The sequence below is a fragment of the Indicator indicator genome, chromosome 23 (genome assembly GCF_027791375.1).
Source record: "Indicator indicator isolate 239-I01 chromosome 23, UM_Iind_1.1, whole genome shotgun sequence".
NCBI lineage: Eukaryota > Metazoa > Chordata > Aves > Piciformes > Indicatoridae > Indicator > Indicator indicator.
The window spans coordinates 9086271-9112524 of NC_072032.1; the positions used below are offsets into that span (position 1 = coordinate 9086271).

Sequence of the window (26254 nt, forward strand, 5' to 3'; positions counted from 1 at the left end):
ACACTGGAAGAGAGTTGCCTGGAGAGGCTGTGGCACCTCCTTCATTGGAGATATTCAAAATCCATCTGGACAAGGTTTTGAGGAACCTGCTCTAGATGCCCTTGCTTTGAGCAGTGGATTTAGACTAGATGATCTCCAGATGTCCCTTCCAATGCCCCAGCAATTCCATGATCCTCTGCAAACCCATGTATTCTAATTTGGAGCTACTGAATTGAACAGAGTTATTTTAAATGAACTTTTGTCTGATGAATCAGCAACACATTTGGTGACAACCAGGTCTTAAAGACCAGGCCACGGCAAGCTGGGTTCAGGTAGAATTGCATTAACAGTACAGAGCTTTTGCCAGAATAACAACTTAGGAATTTCAGGAAAATGCTGTTCCTACTGGGCAGACCAAAACTGGACGTAGTATTCCAAGTGTGGTCTCACCAGGACAGAGTAGAGGGGGAGAAGAACCTCCCCAGACCTGCTGGACACATTTTTCTTAATGCACCCCAGGACGCCTTTGGCCCTCTTGGCCACAAGGGCACATTGCTGTCCCGTGGAGAACTTGCTGTCCACCAGGACACCAAGGTCTTTCTCCATGTATGACTTTCAAATGCAAGACTAGAAACACATCTGGATACACACACCTGGTACACATTGCAGGAAAACTAACAGCTTTTCTCAGAAGACCAAGCCAAGCATGCATTAAACACGGATAAAAACTGCAACGCAGCTGTATTTCAAAACAAGGTTTAACCTCAACGCAGGTACAATAATAAAGGTTAGGCAAACAAACACCACTGAAGCATGCAGGAATGACCTGGATTGACAACTCAAATGTTGAACAAAAGTTAAAGCCTTTATCTCAATAGAGTAACACACCAGGGAAGAGCACTCCAGCCTCTGTTATCAATACTGACATTGAGCTCCACACCAGGATGCACAAGAGCAATTACAATTCCAATCTCTTACCAATCAATGAGATAGATATCTGGAGTCAAGTTATTTTTTTTGAAGTGGGCAAATAACTTTGGCAGATTTTCTTCAAAGAACACCTCAAATGCAGCAAAGTAAGTTAACATCTGGGAAAACATAAGAGGGAGAAAAAACAAACCACAACAAACCAGTTAGCTGTATTATTAATAGATGTAAATGCATTATCTGTTGTTGGATTAATGCTGTTCAAATACAGGATCATATGAATTATGTGATACCATGAGGAGCTCAACATTTACATAAAGGGCAGCAGCTGCAAGCACAGACTTCAAGATCCACTCTACATACCATTCTTACACAATATAATTATTGGTTTGGGGTTTGGCCAGCTTCCTTTGGAAAGAAAAATACCAGCACAAGAGAAGTTATTTGCTGATTTCTCAAAATACTTAAAGACAGAATGGTAGTTTATGATTGTGGCAGTAATTTAATATTATTCTGAATAAAATCCAAGGCCAAATGAATTATAAAATGAAATAAGAAACTAAAATAATTTAACAGTCCATAGCAAGAGTGAAGAGTCCAGTTGGCTCCAGTCATAAATCATATTCTAATACCAAAGCTTCTTTAATACCATGTTTGAAAATTAGCTAATAAGCTTTTACAGCAAAGAGGGAGATATGAAGTTTACACAGAAAAGTCAAAGACTGGGACAAAACAGCTTTATTTCTCCTATCTGAACTGCTGAGAAGCAGATCCTATTTTCACAGTGTTCAAAGATGAGAAAGAAATACAGAATGCCATGTATTAAAAAACAAACAAACAAAAAATTCCCAACAAAACCAACCACTCTAAAAGTAAATTAAAAGCACATTTCAGGAGCTGTGTCTCTATTTTGCTCTGGTACACAAGGGATTTTAGAGAATCCAGAGATCAGGCAACGAGCTCCCACTGAAAATTGGAGGGCTCTGCTCATTTGATTTCCCCAGGCTCCTTTTCAAACACATCTGCTACAATAAGAGATGGGAAACCTGCTTCTTCCTGCAGCAGTCTCTTTTTGGCAACCTATTAGTTCAGGATAAAAAGCACCTTCGCTATATTTCTTCTAATATTAAAGTGGTTTCAGCTTTCAACTACAGTGCTCAATTTGAAAATGACCTACAACAATATTCTTGTAACTATTCTCTCAGCATCATAAAATAGCAGCTGAAAAACTTCATTCACCTGCCTGTTCCAAAAGGTTAGCAGGGTGTGGTTTTGGTTTGATTTGGGGTTTTTTGAGGGGGTGTTGGTTAGATTTTTTTTTTTTGTATCAAGCATGTTGCTTTAAAATAAATTCTGATTTATTTTCCAAGCTACTGAGCTTTTAAAAAAAAATAATAAAAAAAAAAAATCTCTAGATACATCTACTCTGATTAGAGTTTTCTTGCATACTTACAAGGCCATGGTCCACACGGAAAAATGCCATCTGACAGGGTTTATTTAAAAGATTTGAAAAAGCAATGAAGGCATCTGCAGTATCCAAGTTCAAGATCAATACTGCTGCTATAAATGACATGCCCTGTACCTGAAAGAAAAGAAATGTTACTATTTGGCAGTGAGCACATTCTTCCAAGAATACTACCTCACTTTGTCTGCATAATCACCGGTGTTTAATGCACTCCCTGAGCTGCTCAATTCTGTGAAACATTTCAAGGAAGTGCTTTTTAACCCATCTCACCCTCTGCTACTGGATGCTCAGAGCATGGAAGCTAATGATCCCTGTTTCTTTCTTTCAAAGACCTAGTAAAACTTTGAACAGGCTGGGATGACAGCACTTGCAAATACAGCGATTTTTCTAAAGCTGTTTCTGACTAATTGCCCTTCTCCTAGGGAAGGGTCACAGACACCCCTATCTGTGGCAAGCTTGATTAGGACACTAGAAAACAATGTCTGCTCTTTCCTTTTTCTATCATTTAGCAGCAGCTACAGACAACTGTGAGCTGCAGGGCCTCATGTGATAAGCAGCAGCTCGTTTCAGTTACCACAAGCTCATGATGCTGCTGCATCTTTCTACAAAGCGTGCTAGGGACTCGATGCTGAGGCCAGGCAAAGCTTGCTCACTCAGAGGGTGTAGCACTGCCACTGCAGTCACATGAGGTGTGACAGTCCTTCCTGCAAACCTGAGGAACAAGCTCCTTCCCAACACAACAGGTTCCATGCCAAGTGAAGCACACCACCTGATCTGCTCTTTTTCTGGTTTCCCAGCAGTCACGCTCAGCAGTTTTTGCCAAGCACCCCATGCTACTCAAGCACAGGAACATCCTCCTTCTGCATTTGCCTTCTCTAAAACAGCTGCTCCCAAATAAAGAAAAAGCTCCTATATATATCCCTGCTCTGGGAGAAAAAAAAAGGACAAAATCAAGGATCTGAAATCCACTTAGTCCTCTCATAGTCACTACTTCAGATACCATGAGGGAGCTCACATAGCCTTGATGAGCAATGCTTTAAAGACTATTCCAGAAGCTCTCAGTGCTAAGGCACAGAAATGCATATCAAGAGAGGTAAAATACTTAACAGAAGAGCCTAAGCAAGATTGTCATTAAAACCAAAACATATTCAAAGGATAAATTTAACTACATCTTCTCTTTTGACTCAAATTTTCAAGCACTACAAATAACTACTTCTGAGTTTTCCAATTACTTAACCTGTTCAAAAGCTTGTATTCAGCAACAGAACCACTAGATACACTTCTCAAGGTTGTATTAGAATAGAAGAAAGCACACAGAAACATCACAAGGATTCACAACATTTAATACTTGTCTACAAAGGACCAATTAACACAATCTCCCCTCCCCTAATTCATAGAATGACTTCGGTTGGAAGAGACCTTATCGATCATCTACTGCCATGGGCAGGGACATTTCTGAACTAGAACTGGTTGCTCAAGGCCTTATCCAGCCTGGCCTCGAACACCCCCAGGGAGGAGGCATCCACAAACTCCCTGGGCAGCCTATTCCAGAGTCTCACCAACCTTATACTGAAGAACTTCTTCCTAAGATCCAGTCTAAAGCTATTCTCCCTCAGCTTAAAACCATTCCCTCTTGTCCTGTCCCTAGCCACCCTTATGAAAAGACCCTCTGCAGCCTTCCTGTAGGATCCCTTCTTGTATTGGAAGGCAGTTCTAAGGTCCCCCCAGAGTCTCCTCTTCTGTGGGCTGAACAACCCCAGCTCCCTCAGCTTATCCTCATAGCAGAGGTGTTCCAGCTGTTGGATCATCTTTGTGGCTGTCCTGTGGACTTGCTGCAGCAGCTCTGTGTCCTTCTTTTATCATGGGGACATCAGAAGTGGATGCAGTATCTCCTTCCCCACCCCTGAAATAAACCAGTTCTTCACTTACATAGCCTACATCAGGTCTGTAACAAGTATAGGCTCCCAAAATACTGTGCAATGTGTCATGGTAAGGACCACCCTGTAATTAAACAAAAACAGGAAAATACAGTTGAGTACAAAACAAACATATTACAAACCCTTCAGTGCTACAGGCAACACTGATGAAGGACACATTTCTCTGTGCAGCTCTGGACAGCCTCAAGCCTTTCCAAGTAACCTTGGCTTTAGAAGCATGACACAGTCCTCCATACCATACTTATTACAGATGCATTTATTACAAATGCATCCAATGCATCAATTACATAACAAATCCTTACACAACAGGAATGTAAGCCTAAGTGATTCCTTATAGCCTCGTAGCATTTTGACAGAAGTGCTAAGAAAGCAGAAAATATTAAAACAACAGCAATATGCCATAACACACACACAGAGCATGTGAAGAGTGACATCTGCAGCTAAAAAGCATTTCACAGTGTTGGCTATTAACAGCTAAGTACTGTAACTGCCTGAGAATTTCAAAGGGAAAAGTTTTTCATCCAAAATGTTGATTTATCACAATCAAAACTTTACAGGGCTGCTGCCATTTAGGACAAAATATCTGGTTACAATGAGTCATTACAACACAACAAAAAAGTTAAATTGGTCTTGCATGTAACCAAAAAAGGGCCACCAAACCTTCCTTGTCCCTCTCTGTGTATTTGCAACCCCACAGCACTGAGTCATTGACTTGGAAACACTCATCTGTTTCACTTCAAACAGAAACCAGCATGAACTAGGCTAGATGAATCCTGATTATTAGCCAACAGATTTGTTTTCTTCCCCCCTCTTCCAAACACGTTTTACATTGAGATTACTCTTTTGTAGATTATTTACAGTCTTCCAAAACCTTTAGGAAATTTTCCCTCTCAAGATGTTCCCTCCTTCAGATTTGAAGTTAATGGACTGTTTCAACCAAAGGGCAAACAAGTTTATATACACTTAATTTGAGAAGTCAAGACAAAAGCTACCATTACTTACCTGCTGAAATATACACAGATTAGGAAACGTTCTTGAGATATCCAGTTTTATTAACTCCAAGCTTGCTTCTCTGTCAGCTGCAGAAAATCCAGCATCTACAAAAGCCAAAGTTGCTGTATTTATTACAGGGATCAGTGTTTGCTCTTTTTGTTTGTTTGTTTTCACTAAGGGTTAGCTTTTGCCTAGCTCATTTACTTGGATGCAAACTCTAGGGAGTAAGTGTAGAGACAGGGCAATTCCCTGCAGCCTGCCTCAACTCAAAGCAATCCTACAGTACACACTGACCCTCAGTACACTTTGAAGTGATGGGGAGTAAGACAAGTGACAAGGAAGGCTGACAAACCACTTGACAGATGTGACCTATGACCCCCTCGCCCTCAATAAGGCTTCCCAATAGCTCCTGAAGTAGCTGCCTCGGTGGAAAGGTTCTGGTGAGAGAGGGAAGGGCTAAAGCAGCAGCATTTTATGGATGCCACCCATTTCCAGGATTGTCAGCCCTCCTGCCAAAACCAGGTTTATTTACTGGTTTTGTGTGTTGTTAAAGACCACAGACATTGCAATGCACACTCCAGAACTGAAAACGATTCCACAGGAATTAACTTTCTAAAGTATTATTTTTCTTTCTGGTATCAAAAAGGTTTATTTTTATTTTGTCTGTTCTGGTAGGTGTTGTTGGGAATGACCTACTGCTGCTTACTGAGCAATCAAAAAAAACAACAGCTCTTGCTAGTCAATGCTTGTACCGATCACATGAGCACCTATGCTCTGGAAAATCAAGAGCAAGAGGAAGCTGGAAACGTAATGGATGTTGTCTTATTTAAGATGCAGGCATCTTAAGAGAACAAAGTAGGTGATTTCTAATCAAAAACATTTTTATGCTGATAAATGCCAGTAAGCATGTTCTCCTCTTTCTGCTCAGCGTAACTACTTACTGAAGGCAATTTCAAGCATCTGCATGTAGCTTTTTATACTCTCAAAAACATAACAACTCTTCCAGTCAATTAGTAAGCCTCAAACCACTTAGTCTGCAAAAATAAATTGCTGCTCTCTAAAACACACCCAAGAGATGGGCTTGAAGCTGCAGTAAGGCAGTGAAATGTGACTTCTTGCTATAATTTGAGATTCAATTCCAGAACTACAGATGCTGCAAAGTATTTTAGTATTGCAATTCAAATCCTCAAATTTCCCTTGTTTTCCTACAAATTGGCATCAAACAAACTGGAGACAGTTTATAAAGAAAAATGAACAAGTGTCTTTTGTAAGAGACCACAGCTTCACTGAGAAGAAAGAACACAGCTACTTCCTGCTTCCACAGAAAGAAGTTTTTTCCTTTATAGCTGATTTTTGTCTGTTTACTTAAAATCTGTGATTCCATTTTAGGAAATCTTTCTCTGTAGCACAGCACACATCCCTCAGGCAAAGCATACCTTCACATTCTACTTCAGCCCCTCCTGTGCTAAGCGATCGCCACTTCTCTTTGGCACGAGCCAAGCAAATATCAAACAACTCTGAAAACAGAAAACAGAAAATTAAGTCCACTGTTTGCATGTGCTCATGTCCACTGTCAGCTACTAACCTATCTACTACAGCAGCAGTGCTTCCACACACAGCAGCTGAAATTCTAAATAGGTTTTGGTTCTGAAAGATTGCTCCACTGACCTACAACTGACCAAGTGAAAAGGAAAGGTAATCTAGGCCCAGACTGCATTTTCTGTTCAAGCATTTACTTTTCTTACAGACAACTGATGTTCAAAATTATAGCCTGACTGGGTAATTGGGATAAGTCTAGAAAATTCCATGCAAGAACTACACTAAGGCAAGCACAGAAAAGCAGCACAATATAGCAGGAGTACAGGCAGTCCACCACATTTCCATGCTGGAATTAATTACATATGTTAGTTGTTCAGAACTTTGTTTTTCTGTACTCTCCAGCTGCCCGCTATTTCTGTTTCCACTCACAAACCACAGCATAAGTTTTTCCAGGGGTCTTTTAATTTGTCACAAACCTAACATCTTGCTCTAAATTAAGGGAAGCACACTATGTGCATACTCACAGGCATTGCAAAATTAACAGTTCTTAAGTTTAAAAATAAGATTAAAAAAACCTCGGGTCAGTAATTCTGACCCTTCTGACCCGTTTCACTACCATCAAAGCAAGACAGAGTGACAGCAACAATCAGAAACAACTCACAGCAGCAGTCCTAGAGCAGCTGTGATTAGAAGATATTGTATTACTAAACAATGCACATCAAAGCATCATGAGAAAAGCATAACTAGATAGCATCTCCTCACCCCCACGCCTCAAGTTCTGACACATCATAATAAATACAAGACTGTCCCCTTGCTATTTCTCCTTGCAAAACAATGTAGAGAGCACAGCAGTCTCACCATGGGTGATGTTTAACTCGTTGCCAATTGCCAAGCTCCAGACTTTGCCTCTCACACTGGGAGGAATGCCCTGCCACCAAAGCTCTCGGACTTTTCGGGAACAGCACCTGTTAAAAATAAAACAAGTTATTCTATGAAATATTTCACTGCCAAATGAATTGCAAATGTGTCCTCCTACTAGTGCTGAAGGGATCCAAACCAAAATGACTATCAATAGGCCAAAAAGTTGAACACAATTTGTACATTCCCCATTCTTTAGTCCTATTTTGCTTTGAACCATAAAGACAAGCTGACTTCTTTTCAAGTCAGTGGTTTACTTTGACAGAAGCACTGCAATCACAATATCCATAATATGCAACCACACTTGACCAGCAAGAATTAGAGGGGACAGAAGTAAACAAGTGAAAAGGAAATCCACATCTGTGCCACTGCCTATGCTAAAGGCTGCATATCTCCATGTATGATTAAATACAGAAACAAGTTATGGAAGTCTACCCTCTCCCCTCAATCATCACCCTCTTGTGCAAATGAGACATGCAGATTCTCATTCTGCAGCTCTAACCCCCACAGAAAAATGCATAAAAATGTAACAAGTAGTAACTTTTAGGTGGAGGCACGGAAGGCATTTTAACAGAAGACAGGCTATGAAATGGCTGCAGCTGATTCATCAATCCAAGAGCCCAGAAGGAAGAACAGAACAGCATCTAAGCACCAGTGAAAGCTTTTGGTAGTCACAAAACCCAAAGCAACTGATTTATCTAAAAGCAGATTCTGAACTAAAATGTAAAGCATTGAATACTTTGGGGAATGTCTGGATTGATAGACCAATACAGGAAAAGGTGCCCTTATTTATACAGCAGCTGTAACAGAAGCACCTGCAAATAGTGAACACAACCTATGTGTCTACACAAATCTAAAATTTGGTTATACCCAATTTATTACTTCTGTTCTCCAGGGGTATATCTTCTAAAAAATGGTGTCCATATTTTTAGCATATATTCTCAGGAGAAGTGAATTTCATGATAAAGCAAATTGTGAGTGCTGTGGAGGTTGGTTTATGTTGTAGCAGTGGTGGATATGCTGATGGAAGCTTTCTTTTCTTTAAGATGACTAGCAAAGTCCATGAAAAACTAGATGGTGAAAGTAGCTTACCAATTGCCTGTGCAGGAAGTCTCCCAGCACTTAATATTTCTTTTAAATAACCTTTCCCTACTTCTCTTTTCGATCACTTGATTACCCCAGCAGGTGTACCACTCTGTAACCAAAAAGGCTTCCAAATACCATACACATACTTCAGTCTACATCTGCCACAACAGTATCAGCAGCTCCATCAGTCAAGGAAAGCTCATTTCTGATAAATGCATGGTGTTCAAGCATTATGTTTTCTGCTTTTACATTCTATACTACATCACTGCTCAGTTTCACTGTTTCAGAATACCTCCATTAAAGATAAATAATAAGAACTTGAACTGCACCACTTACAGAATCATAGAACCACAGAATGGTTTGGGTTGGAAGGGACATCCAAAGGTCATCTAGTCCAACCCCTCCCCCCCCCCAGTAAGCAGGGACATCCTTCACTAGATCAGGTTGCTCAGTCTGGTCAAGCCTGACCTTGAATATCTCCAGGGATGGGGCCTCAACTACCTCCGTGGGCAACCTGTTCCAGTGTTTCACCACCCTCATGGTAAAGAACTTGTTCCTAATATTCAATCAAAATCTCCTCTTCTCAATTTCAAACCATTGCCCCTCATCCCATCACCACAAGCCTTTGGAGACAGTCCCTCTGCAGCCTTCCTGTAGGCCCACTTCAGATACTGCCAGCCACCTTAGAGAAATAATGGAACTTACATTGCTCACTTTCTTTGTAGCTGTCTAAAAGCTAATTGCCAACAAAAGCTTCAAAGACTATTTAAAATTATACTTGCAAACTTTGCACCTTCTCTTCAGGACACAGACTCCACAATTTTAAATTAAAACTCAGTATAACATACTGTCTTACATAGTTTCCCAGTTGGGCAAGATTTCATTGTTCCAAGTTAAAACAGCATTGCCGATGCTGTCTTCCAGTTTACAGCGTTCTTCCAGTTGTTTCTTTCTCTTCTGGGCTTCTTTAAGCTCTGCAGAAAAGCAATTTCCTTTATAAGTTAATAAAGCCAGAAGCCAAGTATTCAGTCAGCTAGTCATAGCTATATATTGCCATGTAAAAACACATTAGATTCACCTAAATGTGCAGTGGATTATTTAAATTCTAAGTTTCCCAGACTTCAAGCAAGCAAAGCAGTGATGCCAAACGTGAGTCAAGAACAAAGGGAACTCTGCATAAGGCTCATTTTGGATGGATGGGACAAAGGGAGTTGGATCACACATGGCTCCTTTGACCCTTCAAACTTAACCACATTGGTTACTTGGAATTTGCATCCCTGCAGCCCCACCTAGTAAGCCAGGTCAGAATACTTCCTAATAAAACCTCACCTGTTTCTTTACAGTAGACTCAAAAATACAAGCTAAAACAATACCTATTTTGTTTTCACTCATGTTTTCTTTGATGACTATGACTTGGATACACTGTCAAGAAATCACAACAGCCACATTTTTGATGCTACCTAGCATATGGTTAGCCTAAATGTTATACATCACAAACACAGGAAACCTTCAGCTCATTAAAAAGAAAACATTTGTCATGTTTAGCTTAAAGTCAGCTTACATTTTTGCATTATCACTCAGTTTTTCTTCTTGTATCATCAGCTACTATTTTTTCTAAGAATGAATTTGTTAGACACACAATGTAACAACTGCAGGGAGACAGTCTTTAGAATAGCATCATGGAAATGCATGCATGCACACACAGAATCTACAACATGGGAAGGTACTGACCTGGCACAGAAAACTAACTGAAGAACAGCAGTACCATGAGTAAGGTCTTTGGAATGAACACACAGGACCTGATGGGTCCACTTCAAAGGCCAACAGAGGCTGTGCATGAGCAGAGCCATAGTAACTGCCTCAATGTTTTCATCTTCGACAGGAGCTTTTTGTCAGTCTGCTTAAATGCAGGCTTTGAATCTTCCTCTGAACAAAGAGAGGGTGTTCACACCCTTTGATTTCCTGACCTCTACACAATACATCACTCCACCAAGCTGCTTATCTGGAGTAGCTTTAGGAAAAATGGGTTTGTCAGGGTATTTATCTGGGCAGAATTCCATACTTCAGTCCAGTGAAGACAGCACAAGGACCTGGCCCAATGTCTAACCTGAGCATCATTTCATTTCTTCCAAGCCATCTACCCTACACGCAAAGAAACAGAGAAACTCTTTGGACTACTAGACAGTAAGTGGATACAGTAACATGCGAATGAGGTGAAGACAGAACTGCACTGGTAAATGTATGATGGTCAAAACCACCAGAGGATACTCTTATTAATACAACACCAGCAGAAAGCAATCAAGCCCTGTGTGCACATCGCCTCTCTACTGTTTCATAACGCTCGGAGGTAAAAAAAAGTATTTCCAGTAGCTCTCACTGGACACAAAACTTCAGAGTCCAAATCTCCTATTATTGTGATGCTTGTTTTCAATTAGAAAACCCAGATGGTCAAAATATCAGCAGAAGGGAAACCACTGCTGTCAGCTCTACCTGATGTGCATAGCATAGTACAACTGTGACACTTGTGAGAACAATGCCAGACAAGAAATTATGAGCAAAACCTTGGGAAAGCTGTAAATTTTAAGTAGGAGACAGACTATCAAATGAACGTAACTGTGTACATTTTTCTATGTGGAAAATGATGTATTTATGTACTCCAGCTTGAACAGGCTGTTCCAAACAGGAAACTGAGAAATATCCTATATCTAACTCTAGTCCCACAAACACTCAATTATTTCAGAGTTACATATTAAAGCATTCTTTCCTGATGGATCTAGGATTGGTTTCTTTTTCAGCTTGGAGGGGGGCTTTTTTATTAAACTACCCTCCTTCCTCTCTTGTCTGGATTGATTCTTCTTTGAGGGGAGGTACAGATCCCTCAAGTTACCAAGCAACAGACTGACACAAATTCATTTCAAGTTTAGAAATACACCTCAACTCTACTCCCCTGAAGACAAGAAATTCCATCACCTCTTTTTTTTGCTTGAACCACCATTTCTTCGTACTGTTGTCTGTGTTTCTGAGCTTCTTCTGCTGGTTTTGCAGGGAGGTTCCTTAAATTAAAAATAAATAGATAAATAAATGCTAAAAATCAGTCATTTTGGCCTTCTTGTCTAAAGAAAATTCTGGAAGCTTTTACAAGAAGTGCACATACTGCTTCCTGTTGAAATATTTGATCAGAGAGCAGAACGGCAAATTCTTGGAAAGAATATTTTTTTGCTAGAGTCAGCGGAGGAGAAGGGAAGAACACTGACCAGCTACAACTACTTTTATACACAGAAGGTGCTGAGTAATTTCCTTATGTTTGATAATTTCAGCATTTTTATAATTAAACCTACTGAACCCACAGGCTGATCATCATAAATAAAGGGAGTATACTGGTACATACCTAGCTGGTAGTTTTGATTTAAACTGGTCTCTACAGATTCGTATTTATAGGATGGTTTAAGTTGGAAAGTATCTTCAAGATCATCTAGCTCCAATCCCCCTACCATGAACAGGAACATTTTCCGCTAGATCAGGTTGCTCAAGGCCTCATCCAGACTGATCCTGAATGCCTCCTGAGAAAGGGCATCCATGACCTCCCTGGACAACCTGTTCCAACCACCTGTTCCTAATATCCAGTCTCAATCTGCCTTTCTCAAGATTAAAGCCATTGCCTCTCATCCTAGAGGCCCTTGTAAAAAGTCCTTCCCCAGCACTCCTTCATGTACTGGAAGGCTGCTCTAAGGTCTCCCTGAAGCCTTTTCTTCTTCAGGCTGAACAGCCCAAATTCTCTCATCAGTCTGTCCACACTGGGGAGGTTCCCCAGCCCTCTGATCATCTTTGTGGCCTCCTCTGGACCCACTCCAGCAGTTTCATGACCCTCTTATGCTGGGGCCATCAGAGCTGGACAGAGTATTCCAAGAGGGGTCTCACCAGAGATGAGTAGAGGGGAAGAATCACCTCCCTCATCCTGCTGGTCACAGTTTTTGAAGCAGCCCAGGATACAGTTGGCCTTCTGGGCTGCAAGCGCACATTGTTGGTAATAAGATCTAAGATCATGCTCTCTCTTACTGTGCACTTTGTTTGGAAGTGGCACCCACAACTTTCTTTACCTGCACAGTAACAGCTCTCTACACCAGCTTCTTCCTACCCTGCTCTGAGACCCAATTTCCATTTTAAAGATTTAATTCCTCCCCTCGCTTCTATAGCAGCAAGTGACTGGAGACACCCTCTACATTCTCCAGTTATCCCAGCACAGACATTTTTATTTGATTGAAGCCTGGGCTGGTAACATCCCTGCCATACAATACATACACTCTTTACGTCAGACCACATTAAGCTAATCACATTTGTAATTAACATAACCACGATGTATCTCATACAGCTACAGGATCACCAAAATATCAGAGCAGGAAATGACCAAGTTATTTGGTTCTTCGATATCACAGAACACTGTACTGTGTTCCTAGGACATGATTTATAACTCTGCTTAATAAAAAAGATATGCAAAAATTCACTTTCACATTCTTGCAAGGTAAGGCAGCTGCTACTCATCAACACAGTCACCATTAATAGTAACTGCTTCACTGTTTTGACAATCACATTACCTGTAAAGCATGCACAGCCATGTGATACATGCTTGTGAATATTCTTTTGAAATCAAGACTGCAACAAGAACAAAGAACCTGGATTTTCACATTGGTGCCTTTGTTTAACCCCAGAGAACAATCTACTCTTTTTCCAGCTTCATGTATGTAAACTGAGCAGCCTCTTTTTTCCACCCAAGTCTTTAGAACTGGTCTAAGTTGGGGAAGTTTGGAAAAGAAAACCAGATGAAGCAATGCAAATTCTACTAACTTAAACAGCACCACTTCATTTATCTTGTCTCTTAATGATATCACCATACATGTTAGGTGATGTTTAGTATCTAAGAGTCAGCTAAAACCTTTTCCAGTTAAATATTCTGTAATCCCTCCAGCTTTATTGATTTTTTTCCTAGAAAGTTTTACCCAAACCACACAAGTGAGTACCAAATCAAGAGCAGCCATTGTGGAAAGAAAAATATCACTGCATTTTTGTTCCAAGAGTCTTAAATCCTTTCATCACAGGAAATCAAAAAGAAATTACTTTAAACCTAACGGGTAAAAACTCCATAGTATACAAGCTGTAAGTAAGCAATTAAAGAAGATTCCTTAGGAAGAGTTATGAGAGGACAGCACTGCTGTCCAGCACAGTTTTCCCTACTGAAGAAGTTATGATTCAGTTTTCTAGAGTCTTTAAAATACCTTTCCTGCTATCAATTCCTCAAGCTTATCAACAGTAGGAAAGAAAAATCTGAATGTTATCCTGCAATGTGTCACCAATTCAGTCTGTCTGAACACTACTTCCCAGAATATATCACACGAAGAATGACTTGTAACAGACAGGTTTTAATGTAACAAGCAAGCTACTACCTACTGCTTCCAGCTGTACAGAATGAAACCTGCTATGACAAATCATCACTCTCACATCATTCTATATGTCCCAAGAAGTCTTGCCTCCCATCTACCAGTCATGCCAAAAAGTGTCTCAAATAAGCCTACAACTGGAGTACTTTGATAGGAGCACTCTTTCAATGTGTTGATGAAAACACAGACCCATGATACACCTATTCTCTAGGCCAATACAGAGCTGTATTAAAAACGCAGGTACCACTCCTGTAAAGTTGGGTACCGTTCACAGACTGACTAAACATGACTGAATTTGGTTTAATTCAGGAGTAAACCATGGTAAAGCAGCTGCTGGTAAATCCTTATGGGGTTAGTCTGCATGTACAAGAAATTCCTTGCAGTAATGGAAGCATGAAACAACGTATCAAGTACTTGACAAACTAAAATGTGATGCTGAGCCCACTGCAGAACAATCATTACTTTGTTTCATTATTTATGGAGGCGTGGTCTTTCTCTGCATAAACAGGACACTGTATCCTTGCTTCTCCATTTCTTCAGCATATACTAGCTTCATTTTTATGCTCATGTTCTCTCAGGGAAAAATAAAAATCCCCTATTTGTATTCTGAAGTCAGGATTAGTTTAAACTAGAGCTCTGCTCTCCTAACGACCATTGTTTTTATTATAAAATAAGGTTGCTATTGTCTGGCTATTTTTATCTCATATCATCACACTTTCATATTCACTAGCCAGAGGATGGGGGGGAAGCTATTTTACATTATCTGTTAGACTAATCAAATACAAGTAAGACAAGCTTTGCTAATCTGCTTTTAAAGAGACCCCAAACTTACGCTGGTCTGTCCTCTAAAATAAGTGCTGTAGTGGAGAGTGGTTCAAAATCAAGATTCTTCCTCACATTCTGTTTAGGAGACAGTGGTCGGTGGCCTCGTCCAGTTTTTTCTTCATATTCCTTGAGAAGAAAGAAACAAAGCAAATTACAAGAATGGAGAACACCAAGAATTAAAGACAATTTAAAAACATGGTCTACAAAAGTCTTCAAAGATAATGCTTTCACATCTCTGCCAAACTATAGTTCCTTTAAAGCTTTTCGACTAGAGGAACCCCAGAGTTGAAAGCAAAGCTAAAATTTACGTTAAGGAGTGAGTTTTCATGGTTTTTTCCATTCCTTCTACTTGTAGAAACATCTTAAGTTCCTCTGACAGTCTGCTTTTAGAAAGGACTGTTAAGAACACGCTCACAAATAGCAGATAGTATCCAAAAGGTTAAAGTCATGGTCAGACAGAAACCCCTCACTTGTTATGATGCCCTGAAGTGCAACAATCCTAACTCTTGACAGAGCACGACATATCAATTCGTGTTTGTGACACAGACACTAACACACCAGAGCAGGACTAGCAAAGAGGCACCAAGATGACTGGAGTCTGGAGCAAGTGACACATGAAGAGGGGCTGAGAGAACTGGGTTTGCTCAGCCTTCAGAGATGGGTTTGTAGGGATCTTCTGTAGCTGCAGACAGCAGTGACAGCACAGTGAGCACTGAGTACAAGTCTCTGTGGCACTTTAAAGAACATGAAGACAACAGTCACAAGATGCTACAAAGGGGAATTCTAAGTGTAAGGGGGAAAAAAAAATCACTAGAAGGGTAGAGTCAAACACTGGGATAAGTTTCCTGACATGTGGCAGAACCTCCACCCCTGAAGGCATTAAAAGCTCAGGCAGATGAGCCCTGGGAACCTGCTCTAAGCAGACTGAGAGGGGAACTAGCCCCTCAGGCCTTTCCATCTTTAATTGCTGTATCTCAAAGACCTACATCAGAGAACTTGGCCTTACATCTACCATACTATTTTTATTTTTCCTACAAACACTGTTTTGGAAGAAAATATACCAAATCCATGACCTAATAGGATAAATTAACCTTTATACAACCTCCATCTACTCCAAAGCTTGAAGCACTACAGCAAGCATTAAGTGTTCAGAGAATCAGTAATACAACAAACAGTCATATAGTCCTCTGCAAAACCCAAATCCGTATTATTGATACTTTTACATCCAGCCTTATAATGAATTTTGCCACTTCTAAAAATCCCTTGATTTCATATGTAGCTTGTTTGTCCCATTTCTATTACAATTAAAATAAGCTGTACCTTGAAAACCTGACCATTATAAATGAGCACAATGAACAGTGTTCCAGCCACAGACTTTTTTTTCCCATTAGCACAAACAGCTCCTGATTTCTTTCTCCCAATCTAAGCTGTCAATTACATCAAAACTTCCTTGGGCATATATCCAACCTTTCCAACACAATCAGGACAGCTTGGATCATTCAGAAAGACCGTCTCCTCCAACCCTACCTTAAGTAAAGAAGGATAGATGAAAATCACACACGAATGCAGAGCAACACAGCTGTGTTCTTCTACTCTATGTTGCACAATTCAATTCCAATCCAAGCTAGTTCTGCAGGACTCATGGGTGCAGGATGTGGAGCTTGTGGGACACAGAAAAAACCTTTTTCCTCATTTGTTATCCGGGCACTGTCTCAACAATCAATCCTATGATGGCTGAATTGCTGTGATGGGAAACACTGTCATGAATTTGGAATGTCTGGCTCATTGATACCAGTTAATACTGCTATGCATGACATCAACTTGAAAACAAGGAAAAGACTCAAGAAAAATGTATTTCAACTACTAAACAGTGCTTAGCTTAGTTTAATAAAGGGGTAGTGCTCGTGCTGACCAAGCTGTTCACTAAAAAGAAAAACCTTCAGCAAGAAAATAAACAAAGAAATAGCATTAAAAAAGCTGTTGTGATCAACAGCATGTTCAGAAAGCTAAGCCATTATTCTTGCATTAATGACTCCTTGCAAGCAGCTTATAGTGACCAGTGTATGAGTGCACTGTCAGCTGTAAAGTATATCCACTGTGCTGAGAGGAATGAAGCAAACGGTTGTTCCTTCTCCCAGTTCCTATTAGGAGACTGATTTTTTTTTTTTTAATTAGCTCTTTCTCAGAAATTTACAGCCAAATATTACTGCTTCCACAGACAGGGTCAATCTTGTCCTTAAATCTAATGTTTCACTCCTTTGAGACATTCCTAGTAGAAGACAAACCACCAGCATCCACACAAAACTGCTACCATACAGAAACCATCATATATTGATCTCCCTAACAAATTACAGAACTTGACATTACAACACATTTCCTATGCTTATTTCAGCAGAAGTTACAGAAAGGCTGCTTAATTTTGGCTTGTCAAAATTATTTTCAGGGTCGTCTTCTGCTGAAGAACAAAACTGCTTTTGGAAGGCGAGAGAAACTGCATACATTGGGCTGTAATAGGGATTTTATTTGATACAGTAGAATTAATTTGGAAATCTTATTCCGCTAAGCATAGAGTTTTCCAGATCAGCACTATAGATTTCTTCCAAAAATTTCTTGGTTAAGGAATTCCTTATTTTGGAATGCCGTGGCTATTTACAGTACTGACATATTAGTACAGTCATTCAAACCTTTAAAAAGCAAAAGTCCACCCATCATTTCAGCAAGTATTCACTGCTGCACTCTACTCAGCACTACCCTACAGTAAAGCCAGAGCAGCACAAAAATGGGAGTGGCACGTTTTATCAGATTACCAGTCCTTTGTAGTAATGTCATCCTTTCCAGTAATGTCATCCTTTCCAGTGGTAATCACAGAAGAATAAAAATGTCTGCTGGTGACAGTAACTATTTACAAGACTGCTTTTTAATGTGGGAAAAATTAAAACCCAAAATCCATACACACACCCCCAAAAAAAAACGATAAAACAAAGAACAAAATGCCCCAAACTCACAAAGGACAAAAGCTCATGAAAATTATCTTTTATTCCACTAGGAAGAGAATGCAGTCTTGAATAGAGCACAATATATGATACAGCAATGAAGCAGATTGAAGCTTCCATAAACTCACATAAAGGGTATGACTGCTGACTGAGCAAGTAGAAGTATTTGCACATGCAGGCGTACTGCAATAGGCTGAACCACACAATGGCTCATTTTAAGCTTTCCTTTTTTTTTTTTTTTATTGAAAGGAAACTCAAATCTCTCAGAAGTACAAATAATTCAGCATCTCTTTAGATCCCATGGTGTAATTAGGGGTTACTAACCTGATAGGGTTGCAAGTTAATTTTAGGATCAATTCAGGATGAGCTGATCATTTAGGATTTAGAATACTTCCTTACCACTGAGACTGTTTAGGCTTTCTTCCAGGTTCCATCTTAACCTATTCAGCATTCAACCACAGTTGCTGAACTAGGGTTTGAAGATGTTCTAAGTGCATGCTGTAGATTAAAGCACTGATTTTAAAAATCCCAAACAAACAACAAACCCACAGAAACACACCCCCGAAACCAAGTTTAATTCTGGGTGGAACCTGGCAGCTTTGCAGCCTCGGTGCAAGAAGCTGAAATTGTGGCGATCCTCTGCAATTCTTTACAAGAAAGAGAAACTGACCTGGAAAAGGATCCTAAACCATCTCTCCAGAGAAACAGAAATAACCCACTGGAACGCAGGGCAAGTGCTGGAGGGTGAACTGCTCTAAACCGGGAAAGGGCTGTGTGGCTTCGCACGCTCACCGAGCCTCCCCGGGGACCGGCATCACCGAACCCACAATAACACAAACTCCTCCATCAAGGTCATCTTGTTTTGGCTCTGTTTGTTTAAAGGCAACCACTCTCCCAGGAAGCAGAACATGAAATATTCATGCTAGGTGCCAATGGCAGACACCAGCCTGCTAGACTCTGGCTCCATGGCTAGAAGCTCAGCACGGGATAGGAGACGGCTGGCCGCCAGCACCCCCGTCGGTTCCCCGATAGCAGCCTCCACACCAGAGCAGCCCAAGCCCCGGGCGGGCCTGGGCCACCGCCCTCCACCCCCGGCAGGGTCTAGCCGCCCCTCCTCGCCTCACACAAAAGAGCTCCCGTTCCCGGGAAGTTGGTTGTTCACCAAACCCAGAAAGGCGATTTAAAAGAGGACAATGCAGGGTTCACTGATACACCCTGGAATCCAAGCATCCCCCCTATCCCGACCCAAACGCCCAGCAGCCACTCTCCCCGCCCTGCCCTGTCCGCCAGCAGCGGCACGGCTGCCCGCAGCCAGCCGCCCGGCACGGCCCCACTCACCATGAACGCTGCGGTCCTTCACGGGCAGCTGCCCCGCAGCCCCATGGCCTGGCTCCCCTGCCGCGCGGGCCCGCACGGCCTCCCGGGCCGCCCGCCCCGACCCTGCCCCAGCCCTTCCCGGGCCGCCCTCCGCGGGCGCAGCGCCTCCGCCCGCCCCGCCCCACCAGCCCCACTAATCACCCGCGGAGTCAACGCACCCGATCGGTTCTCTCCGTCTCGCCCAGCGCTGTCTGAGCACGCACGGCGCGGCCAGCCCCGAGGGAGAGGTGGTCCGAACCCGCGCCGTCGGCTGGTGGGATACACGCCTCGCCTCTCCGCCACCCCCCGGCTCGCACACCCCGGAGAGGCAAGGGCTTGCCCCGGCCAGGCGCCGTCCTCTACCTGGCACAAGCTTCCCACCCGAGCAGGGTAACTGGAGCCTTGCCCAAGCTCGTGTGCCTCAGCTACAATCATCCTTGTCTTTGCCTAAACCAGCCCAAGCGATAGGTGCTGCATTCCTGATACACCGGCATCTCTCTCCATTGGTCTCCCACACTGCACTTCCCATCCCTTTGTCCCTGGCTCCAAACCGGGCGTTTGCGGGTACCGGGTAGCTTATGCCTTGCCGAGCCAGCCCCTGGGACAGTCCTCAAGTGCAAGAGCAATTACATCCCCCTCAGCCCTTAAATCAGTTCCGAAGAAACAAGATCAGCGTCGTGCTGAAACACTGCATACAGCACAAGCACCCTTTCAGTACAGCTCATGTTCTGTCCTCTTCAGACAGCTCTAAAAGTTACACATTTATGTATCTCTTACACAGTCCAGACAACTTCCAAATCACATCTTGTTAAATATTTTGTCTCAATAAAGATCAATTAAGCTTCCCAATTTTCCCTTGTTCAAAAGCTCTACTATCTGTGTCAAGAGATACCTAAATTTTTGTGGCACCATCGTAGGCAGAACCACATTTTATCCTATTATCTATTCATCTGCAACCATTAGTTGTCCTTGTCCCAGCACAGTACTAAGGATTTCATACTCCTTAACCTCACTGGCCCTGGTTTGCAGCTCCCCAGCTGCACTGCTCACAGCCTTTACCAACACCTGGTCCTGAATCAAAATATAAGCAGCAAGAACCAACATGAAAACAACATCAGTTCAGTATTCTGCTTTCAAGATGTGGCTGTGCAAAAGCTGAGATAACTTCTCAAAAGTGCTAGCTGTTCTACCAGCTATTGTTCTCAAGCTGTAAATTCCCATCCAACTCATGGATGCAGCAGTATCATACCAGATGAGGAACAGCTCACTGTGTAGAAGTATCTCAGCTTCCTTCCCACCACCACCAATTAATTACAAATCTCTGCCACCCAGGTATCTAGTGTCAGAGCACTGATTACCACAGTGGCAAGTCAACACTGCTCATGAAAAGCACTACAGCCACCAGTGTGAAAAAGCCTTTTCTTGTAAGTGATCTCAGACTGTAAGTGACCACACATAGCACAAAGCATTTATGTAAAATTACAGCCAGTAACACAGAAAAACTTCAGACAACAGCTGGACAAGAGCATCCCTGCGGTAAATCACTGTGGTTTCACAGGCTGAAAACGATTGCAGCATCTCTGGATAGAAGAAACAGCCATTTGTCAGTCTGCCAAGAGAGGAGCTACATCAGCTCTGCATTCTGCAGAATGCTGACTGGGAGAGGGCGATCCCTGGTGTCACGAAGACACTTCTGTGGGGTGAAAAGCTAAGGACACTACAGTGGCCACATGCTACACAGCCAGCTGGTAGCAGTCACTATTTTTAGGCTGCCACAATTGTAAGAGTACCTGAGGCTACTCAGACAAGTTGTGCACAAGCTTTAATCACAGGGTATTTTTTTTTTCCCCACTGGAATTCCCACTCCATTCAGCATACAAGGTAGCAACTGGACAGGGATTGCACAAACAAAATTGTTCTTTACTGGTTTGTGGGTCTGACTGCTAAGTACTGCTCTAGCCACTGGACTACTTTAATAACTTTTCCATATATTTATTTATATAGTCTCACCTTTTCAGCAACGGAGGTATCAAATTAAGGAACATTTAAAACCTAAGCCTCTGTAAGGCCAATTTAGGTCTTCCAAGAAAGAATAACAGTTTGCTGTTTTGAAGTCTGTCACCTCTAATCGTGCAATGTGTTACATATCAGGTGGTTCTCATTCTCATGGGTTCATGTTTCATTTGTGCCGTATGTAAATAATTTAAGTGCTTTCTGGTTCATATGAAGTGACATGCTTTATTAACAAAAAAAAAAAAAAAAAGGAAGGAAGGAACCTAGAATGGTTCCCTATATTTGAAGTACACCAAGACACAAAGCACACCTATGAACTATGTGGCTTACAACAGCTCTTTATCGTCTTTCTTTCATCAGCTGATACAGCATGCCGTTGGAAGCAACTCAAATGAGTCATAGCAACAAAAAAACAATAAAAAAACCCACCAACCCTACTACTTAGAACACTGAAAAGGATTTAAGTTAATCTGCATATACGAACATGTGCAGAGCTTCCCTATATACTGGTGCTATCTGATATGCTGCAGTAGCAAACAAGTGGAAACATCTACAAGAAAGGCTTCCGGCAGAGCAAGCATCTGGTAAACGTTTGAGCAAGAGATACTAGCTACATTGTTTGCCTTTTTAATGAACATCTATTAGAATAAAATACTACCAACATCTGCTTTCAGTGCATCCCTTAAATGTTAATTCCAAGGGCTGAGATTACAATGGATATAAAACCAGCATTTTACATAAAACCTATGTCCACTCACTGGTCTCTTCACCTCAATTTTCTGTGTAGCCTCAGCACCATACCCTTCCAAACAATCTCTCAGCAACTTCTTCTGATATTTCACATTAGTGCTGATGCTGCAGGAGAAAGCTTATCTTTCCTATCTAGTCTCAAATAATATGCTTTTCTGCCTGCCTGAAGATGATGTCAGGACTGCCCCCTCATTCTGAGCAAGAAACAGAAATAAAAGGACTCTTCAAGCCACATCAGCTTCCTGCTGATGCCACTCTGAAATGGGCAATTCACCAAGTTAACTCTGGGCTATAGTCACAGGAATATGGCATTTTATCTTGCAGGTCCTCCAATCAGTTGTAAATATGACCTCAAGTACTTACAATCTTCATGACAGCATGAAAACCACTCAGCAATGCCATCTCCTTTGCAATGCACAACTGGCACTATGATGCTGCTCAGATACCCACCGCAGCACAGTTACTATTTTTGTTTGCAAACAGCTGTCTGTGTAGGTAAGTACGTGCAGGCTTATACACAGCTACATGAATTCAGCACATACACCAAGCTAGTGTGAGAAGAGGTGCTTCACCTAGTACTTCCAACCATTTTCCACTTCCTCTCTCATTTTCAAATCCCTAATTTCTCTTCCCCTTCCTGATCAAGATGTGTGTATCTCTAAGGATCTCTGAATTCTTCAAGTTTGATACTTGTCTGCTCTTAGAAGTGATTGAAAATAAGGTGATAAGTCTATTGCACTGAAGCCTCTTTGAGCAGTTGTCTACATCCATGTTTGCTTCTCTGATCCCAGACACTACCGTTGAAGCAGTTACCACTGCTGGTTTCTTACATGTCTAATAAAAGCTCCTTTTGTACTCAAACTGTGGTGTGCTTCGTATTACCTCTCATCACCCATTTGGACTGGTGGACTTCTGTGCATTCTCTGTTTAATTTCACCAAAAAACTTCATCAACATGCAAATTCTCCTGAATATAATCCTCTTTACAACATAAGGTTCAATTTTGAGGAGAAGAAATCGTAGCGTTTAATGCTACATACAAATAACAAACAAAATACATGAAGGGAGGCAAACATACCTTCAATATCAAGCTTAAAGAAATGACTGTTTCCAGGCTTTAATATTCATGGAACTGTTACCACCAAACATTGTCATGCTAACGAGCCAAATCCTCGATAGAGTACATGAAATTTTGTACAAGGAAATTACTAAGAGGCACAAAAATAGCATAACAAAGTCATGGTGAAAAATTAGGTCAAGTGTCCTCAGAGAGAGAATGGGAGAAGGACAGAATAAAATGTGAAGAGATTTCCCCAGTCTTTCTTCAGAAAGACACGGAAAAAGCACCAGTCTAGGATTTTAAGAATTACTGCATCTGGATCCTCTGGGTTTTCAGTAACGTGCATGCACTAACTCCATTCATTGTGCAGAAGCAAAGTACATAAGCTTTGTTGGTTGTTGCTAGTGAGCATGGTAAGAGTCAGCCTTTCAAAACCTTCACCTCCCCCAGTTCTTTAATTTTAGATGAAGCCTGAGATGTACAAACTGAAAGGCAGACAAAGAAAACTATTGGGTCAGGTTTCTTGGGACTTTGATTTTGTTTAACACAAAAATAAGAAAAATTGAAGTCTAGCAGCTTTCTCAATGTTACATTTTAGCAATGCAAGTTCTAGTCTCCTGTTAGGACTGGCAGTTCCACCACAGTGTTTAGAAGCTAAACACCTTGCCTTTAAGGATTTATCTCCAGCTTTGCTGCACAGTGATATTTTGCCAAGTGCTTGTGCAATGCAGTGTTCAATAGTATGTGCTGGTATTTTCAGGCTTGCAATCTACAGACTTCTATTTTAATTTAAAAACCCACAGGAGTGGGAAAAATCTGAAAGTCTCTTGTGCATTTCTTACCAGTATGTACAGTAGAAGATTACCACACCAAAAAAGCCCCAGCAACTTACTTGCTATCAAAGTTGGAGATGTTTGTGTGTTTATAAGCACTAACAGACAAACAAATGCCAGCTGCATGTTGGATTCTTATTTAACAACAAATGAGAATAAACTTCCATTCATGGATGGTAAGTTTTCAGAAGACCTGACACTTGGCCTTGAAGTGTTGGAACATAGGAAGAGCTCTGTATTTTTTCCTCAGAAGTCAAGCTCCTTGCATTTAAAGCTAATCATGTGCCATGATTATTTTATGTTCCATCTCATGCTAAGTATCAACTTGGGCTACAAAGAAACTGTTTCCATTAAGACAAACTGGACAACTTTAAACCTTCTGCATTTTCGCTAGACCAGACCATACCACACCACAGGCATTGAAGCAGACCCTTCAGTAGAGAGCAGTAGGTGAACTTTTAACTACAATAACAACTAACAAAGCTTCTCTCTAATATCTGCATCCCAGAAAGGAGATACCTATCCTTACGCATCACCTGGTACACCTGCTTAGGATCCCTCCAGCTTTCAGGGCTTTTGACCCAGACTATTTACAAGAGTGACAAAAATCAAATAAAAGCTTTAAAAGTGGAAGACAAGGCAAAAAACCCCTGACTTCCTTCCAAAAGGTACTTTGTACCTTGCCATAACTGTTACAATTTACATTTACAGCTTATTATTTTCTAGATGTTCATAATGTTCTGTGCTTCCACATGTTCATAACACAAGTGAAGAAGTTCCAATAGCATGAGAAGCAGTGCTCTGGCTGCTTGACTCTGCTAAATGATGGTACCTAGGAGGGTCATATTACATTCTTCTATTATTAAAATACTCAGAAGCAATCCTTGTGCCATAGTATTCAGTTACCCTTTCCTTTACTGTGGATAAAAGCTATTATTCTTGTTTTATCTGTTTAAATATGATAGCCGGTTTGTTTGAGGCAGGTAATTTTCAAGTCAGGACAAGGGCAACAACATGCTCTTTGTAGAGTAATATAGTAATATAGTAATCTATTTAGTACAGTTCTTGTTGGAAATAAATAAATAGAACTTCAATGATGAAACAGGTTCCCTTCCTTATTTTTATTTACTTCTACAAAAATTGATGCCCTTTATATATGATTATTTTTTTTTTTACCAGATCAGAAGCAAACACATGAAACAGCAGTGCATTAAGGCAACTAGCAAGGCTGGGGTTATAATGCTTAAGTGTGAAAATTAGAGTTACACTTATTTCTAGAGACTGCAACAAGAACAAACATAGGTTAGCTTTAGACTAACCACAGTAACTAAGCTTTCTTCCACTGCAATTTCACTTGGGTTTCTCTGCTCTTAAAAAAAAAAAAAGGGAACTCAAGCACACTATGACAGAGCTAAATCCTGCCTTTCTGAAGGCTAACAACTGGAGGTGAACCCAAGAGGAGAACACAGGAAATGACTCATTTACACTTTCGGACTTCTACTGCAGAGCATTAAAAAGCTGCACTAGACTGCTGACAGCCTAGAATGCTTTAAACTGTGAATGAACTTTACATGCACTCACCCCACCACTAACAGCTACAGCAATAAGTCACAATGATTTCTCCAGTGATCTATCCAAAGACAAACTCAGCACAACAGAAGACAAGGCTTTATGCAAAATTGTAGATTAGCTAGCACCTGCCAGAATCAGCAGCCAGCTTGAGCCAACCACTTCCTCTTCAAAAGCTCCTGAATGGGCCATCTGAACACAGCACACAGCATGGTTAAGCAAACACTTAGACAAGCTTGGTATTTTTAGACAACTGCCACCCATCAGCAGAGGCTGCGGATGCAGAAGTGGAACCCGTGGCAGCAGCTGGTCACACTACACAGCTTGCATCTGGAGTGCTCTGCACATGGACCTGCACAAGAATTTCCACACATCAGTGTGGACTCCACTCTGTGGTTTTGCATGTTTTTTATTCCTGGATAAAACACACCATTCTCAACAGAAACTCTTATCACTGTCTGCCTAAAGCACAGGTTGTAGCAATTTCGTTCAGTGTTTCCTGCCGGGTGCTGCTGCTCTGCAACCACTCTTTTCCACTTAACACTTAAGCCAAAAAACAGATCTTGAGTAAAGTGATTTT

At 41.3% G+C, this 26254-nt stretch overlaps 1 protein-coding gene across 1 annotated transcript in view; it reads right to left on the reverse strand.

Annotated features, from left to right (window-relative positions):
- The window catches only part of TBC1D14 (TBC1 domain family member 14), a 52694-nt gene that overhangs the window by 10212 nt on the left and 16228 nt on the right, over positions 1–26254 (reverse strand). Inside the window, exons 4-12 of the mRNA XM_054391490.1 lie at positions 15109–15227; positions 11815–11897; positions 9701–9818; positions 7699–7805; positions 6738–6818; positions 5311–5405; positions 4301–4372; positions 2360–2488; positions 958–1067 (exon numbers count right to left, since the gene is read on the reverse strand). Of these exons, the coding sequence (XP_054247465.1) occupies positions 958–1067; positions 2360–2488; positions 4301–4372; positions 5311–5405; positions 6738–6818; positions 7699–7805; positions 9701–9818; positions 11815–11897; positions 15109–15227 (914 nt within the window). The remainder of the gene's footprint in view (positions 1–957; positions 1068–2359; positions 2489–4300; positions 4373–5310; positions 5406–6737; positions 6819–7698; positions 7806–9700; positions 9819–11814; positions 11898–15108; positions 15228–26254) is intronic.